Source organism: Helianthus annuus, chromosome 2, assembly GCF_002127325.2.
Source record: "Helianthus annuus cultivar XRQ/B chromosome 2, HanXRQr2.0-SUNRISE, whole genome shotgun sequence".
In the NCBI taxonomy this organism is placed as follows: Eukaryota; Viridiplantae; Streptophyta; class Magnoliopsida; order Asterales; family Asteraceae; genus Helianthus; species Helianthus annuus.
Window position 1 is genome coordinate 164,540,697 of NC_035434.2, and position 4,132 is coordinate 164,544,828.

At 34.7% G+C, this 4,132-nt stretch overlaps 1 protein-coding gene across 1 annotated transcript; it reads left to right on the top strand.

Annotated features, from left to right (window-relative positions):
- Nucleotides 1-1,380: 1,380 nt before the first annotated feature.
- Nucleotides 1,381-2,969, top strand: LOC110926834 (UPF0481 protein At3g47200). The gene has a single exon (XM_022170502.2). The coding sequence runs from the start codon at nt 1,405-1,407 to the stop codon at nt 2,806-2,808; it is 1,404 nt and encodes a 467-aa protein (XP_022026194.1). The 5' UTR covers nt 1,381-1,404; the 3' UTR covers nt 2,809-2,969.
- Nucleotides 2,970-4,132: the final 1,163 nt, after the last annotated feature.

The window sequence follows — 4,132 nt, forward strand, 5'->3', positions numbered from 1 at the left end:
TAGTAATAAAAAAAGTTATGTTTAAAAAAACATATCTATTGCACGGTTTATTAAAACCGGTGTATTATACTAATTAGTATTATTAAATGCAATAAGACTCTTTAAAATGCATATATGAATGTGAGATTCGCAGTCAAAAGTCTTCTTTTATATTTGTTTCTCCTTGTTGTGTGGGTGAACGGAAACTACGCCGAATCAATGATGAACCCCATGCATTATATAGTAAATAACTACTTGCTATAAGATAAATTAAAATGCTCGGAAAGAAAGATTACTTGACCATAACTAGGAACAAACATGTAACTGTATTTTATTAAAATTCTAAAAAATGCATTAATTTTTTTTATCACCATCTTTATTACTTTATTAGCATTAAAACTCAAAGTGTGAAAGAACCCTAATCAAGCTCATCTAACAATAATAGACGGAACTATCGATAAAATCCACAATTGAAACAATAGCACATCGTGACACATCAAGGTGTCACAAAATTAGAAGTTACAAATAACAAAATTATAGACTCGATTTATGAACTCCGCTAACTAATCTCTACTAACTTTTCTTTATTGTGTCTGATCATTGCTAACAGTGCCATAACTTGCGTATATTATTCCTCCTCACTCGCGAAATCATCATTTTTTCTCTCTACCTTTGGTTATCGTCGTTATTTATTCGAGAATACCCTGAAGGATAGTTTTATTATAAATTAACAAACTAAAATATAAACATGAATTAAATTTACAATCTATATACGTATAACTCATTATCTCAAAAACCAAAACAAGAATAGCATTCATTTTCACTTTTTTATCCAATACGATTACAAACGAATGGTAGGTAGACGAGCAACAAGCTGCGCCGCTACCCCTTTCTGAATAGCAAATCCTACCCTGCTAAACACAAAATTCTGCCCCTTAACATGTGCGGTGTTACTGCTTACCACCTGTTGAACCCGCTTTAGGAACCGCACCGCGTCAGGGGCGAGAGCGCCGAATGTATCGAAAGCGAACGGGACGAACACGTGCTGATTCTCGATGCAAGCTTTTTCGTGTTTAGCTACTTTGCCCGCCTCTGCCTTGGTTATCGCCTGCCCCGCCACAAACCCGTGGTCCCTTAGCCCAACGAGGGGATCATAAAAATAGGTTTTAAAATGATAGGATTTCATGCAGTCGGACCCACGCATAAAGTTTTTTTTTTTTTTTTCTATTTTGTTCTTCTAGTTGTTCGTATATAAATGACAGGTTCGAGGAAACTAATGAAGAAAGAACGAAGGTTCGAGGAAACTAATGAAGAATGAACGAAACTGTATACAGTTTGACTTTTAAATCTTTTATCTTTATATCTCCAACCCTTGATTGTTCCATTTATTCACTTGTAAACACCAAAGCAATAATCAAAATCAAAATGCCCAAAAAGATGGATCAAAACCATGTCATCACAATAGATAAAAAAGAAGTGGATATTATGATGACCCAAATAAGAAAGCCACCAAGATTACTCAACAGATTAGCCGGCCACAGTTCTTGTTGCATATTTAGAGTCCCTCAAAGTCTAGTTGAAATCAACAAAGAAGCATATCAACCTCGAATTGTGTCAATCGGCCCATACCACTATGGGAACAAAGATCTTGAGATGATTCAAGAACATAAAGGGAGGTTCCTCGACAATATGATCACAAGAACGGGTAAGTCACTTAGTGTTTTTGTGAGCATCATAGTGCCATTGGACAAAGAAATTCGAGAGAGCTACTCGGAGTCTATTGATCATTTTGCTAAAAATGATCTAGCCAAAATGATGGTGCTTGATGGGGTTTTCTTGATTGAATTGTTTAGAAAAGTTGGGAAGTTGGTTGACACTCATCCGGATGATCCCATCTTTAAAATGGCATGGGTTTCTCCATTTTTGATGAGAGATATTTTGAGGATAGAGAATCAAATCCCATTTTTCGTTCTACAAAAGTTGTATGAAGCGTCTAAAGGTGACGATGTGGATCGCACGCTTCAATCTTTAATCCTAGAGTTTTTCAATTACATGGTTGATAGGCCACAAAATGTTTTAAAGCGGTATGCAAATGATGATGGAAAACATTTACTTGATTTTTTTCGAAAGAGTTTCATAACTACGAATAATAATATAAACTCGTTTGGTTCTGAAAATACCATCAACCCTTCCCTTAAACTCATCAAACCCGCAACCAAACTTGTTACCGCTGGGGTCAAGTTCAAGGCTAATCATGAAGCCGAAAGCTTCTTAGACATTGAATTCAAAAATGGGCTGCTTTTAATTCCTCAAATCAATATGGATGATTTCTATAGTTCCTTTTTTCTAAACTGCATGGCTTTCAAGCAATGCTATCATCATTGTTCGAAAGACATTACAACGTATGTTGTGTTCATGGGTTGTCTCATGCGCACCTCAGCGGACGTGAGTTTGCTTTCGGAAAAAAAGATTATCGAGAATTATTTTGGCACGGATAAAGAGATTTCAAAATTCTTCAATGAGGTTGGAAAAGATGTGGCTTTTAATATTAAGAATAATTACTTAAAAGATTTGTTTGTGGAGTTAAACGAGTATTGTAAGAATGGGTTGCATGTACATTGGGCCGAGTTTAAACATAACTATTTTGGTAGCCTCTGGATCACAATATCGGCAATTGCGGCTTTTATGTTGCTTTGTTTTGCAGCTCTCCAAACAATTTACACCCTTATTTCTTATTACCATATAAGAAAGATTGAGATTACTTGTTGGTGGGTGGCTGGTGGTTGTTGCAGCGGCACTCCGGTGATGGTGTATTGTTCTGATTGTTAAGTTCGTTTAATTAAGTTGAGTTCATGTTGTGTATTCCATCCTGTAACTTTTGGTTTGTTGCAAGTTATTAATAACATTTGTTTTGTCATATGGGTCCTTGTAGCTATCTCAAGTTTAATAAACATTAAGCATTGTATAGTTTATGTTACGAGATTGGTTGATGTGGTTCGCTAGTTATCTTATTATTTATATATATAATTTTATATCACACCCCTTCAAACTTGGGTCATACCCTTTTGTTTAAAATTCGCATCGGTTATAGTATTATATTATATATTATACATCCATATATATATATATAGGAAAAGTGTAAAATACATTACGGCTTAACGTACATCACGTACGACAACGTGCGTGATTATGTGTACAACGTGCGTGATTAATGTTTTCATCATGCGTGATTAATGTTTTCCAACATACGTGATTTGGGTTTTTTAGTTTATAACGTGCGTGATTTTTAAATGAGCGTGCGTAACTATATGTCGTACGTGATGTCCGTTAAGCCGTATTGTACGTTAACTGGCCTCTATATATATATATATATATATATACATATACATATATATACACACACACAAAAAAAGAAACGAAAAGGTTTGACAGGCAATGAAGAGACGCACCTTATTGTAAAGTCATAAACCGATGCGTTGCGTCTTTTATGGAAACGTCGTTTCTATTCGGGTTCATAAATAAAAAGGTACGCACTGCGTGATTATATTATTAAAATAATAAAAGTAATGATAATATTGAAACGCTGAAATGAGAAACGATGCAACGTTATTTTTCTTTTTGCATTGATTCATAAAATACATATGTAAAGGGGTAATGTACAATATGCCTTATCGTACGAGCGTACGAGATTTGAAGTTCGCATGTTATACACTTCATAAATAAAAACTTGCATGTTGTAAAATATAAAAACTCAGAGGTTGAAAAACAAAAAAGTCGCATGTTGAAAGATGAAAAAATAGCATGTTGTATAAATGAGAAAATAGCATGTTATAAAAAAAATCGCATGGTGAAAATGAAGTTCGAATGTTATAACTCAATCTCGTACGCTGCGTGCGTTAACCAACCCCAATACATATTGTGTGGACATGCATTTACATGTGCATGATTCATAAAAATACATATTGTGTGGACATGCATTTACCCTAATAACATCTTCTTGAATAAATTAAATATATTTGAAAAGTGTCGCACATTCTTAGTCTTAACGACAACGTCTTCAACATCCGCAAAATCCTTTATCCTTTCTTCGTACTTGATTCATCGCTTCAACATAGCGCAAATCAACATCCTTTGAAGAGGCGCACCTTATTGT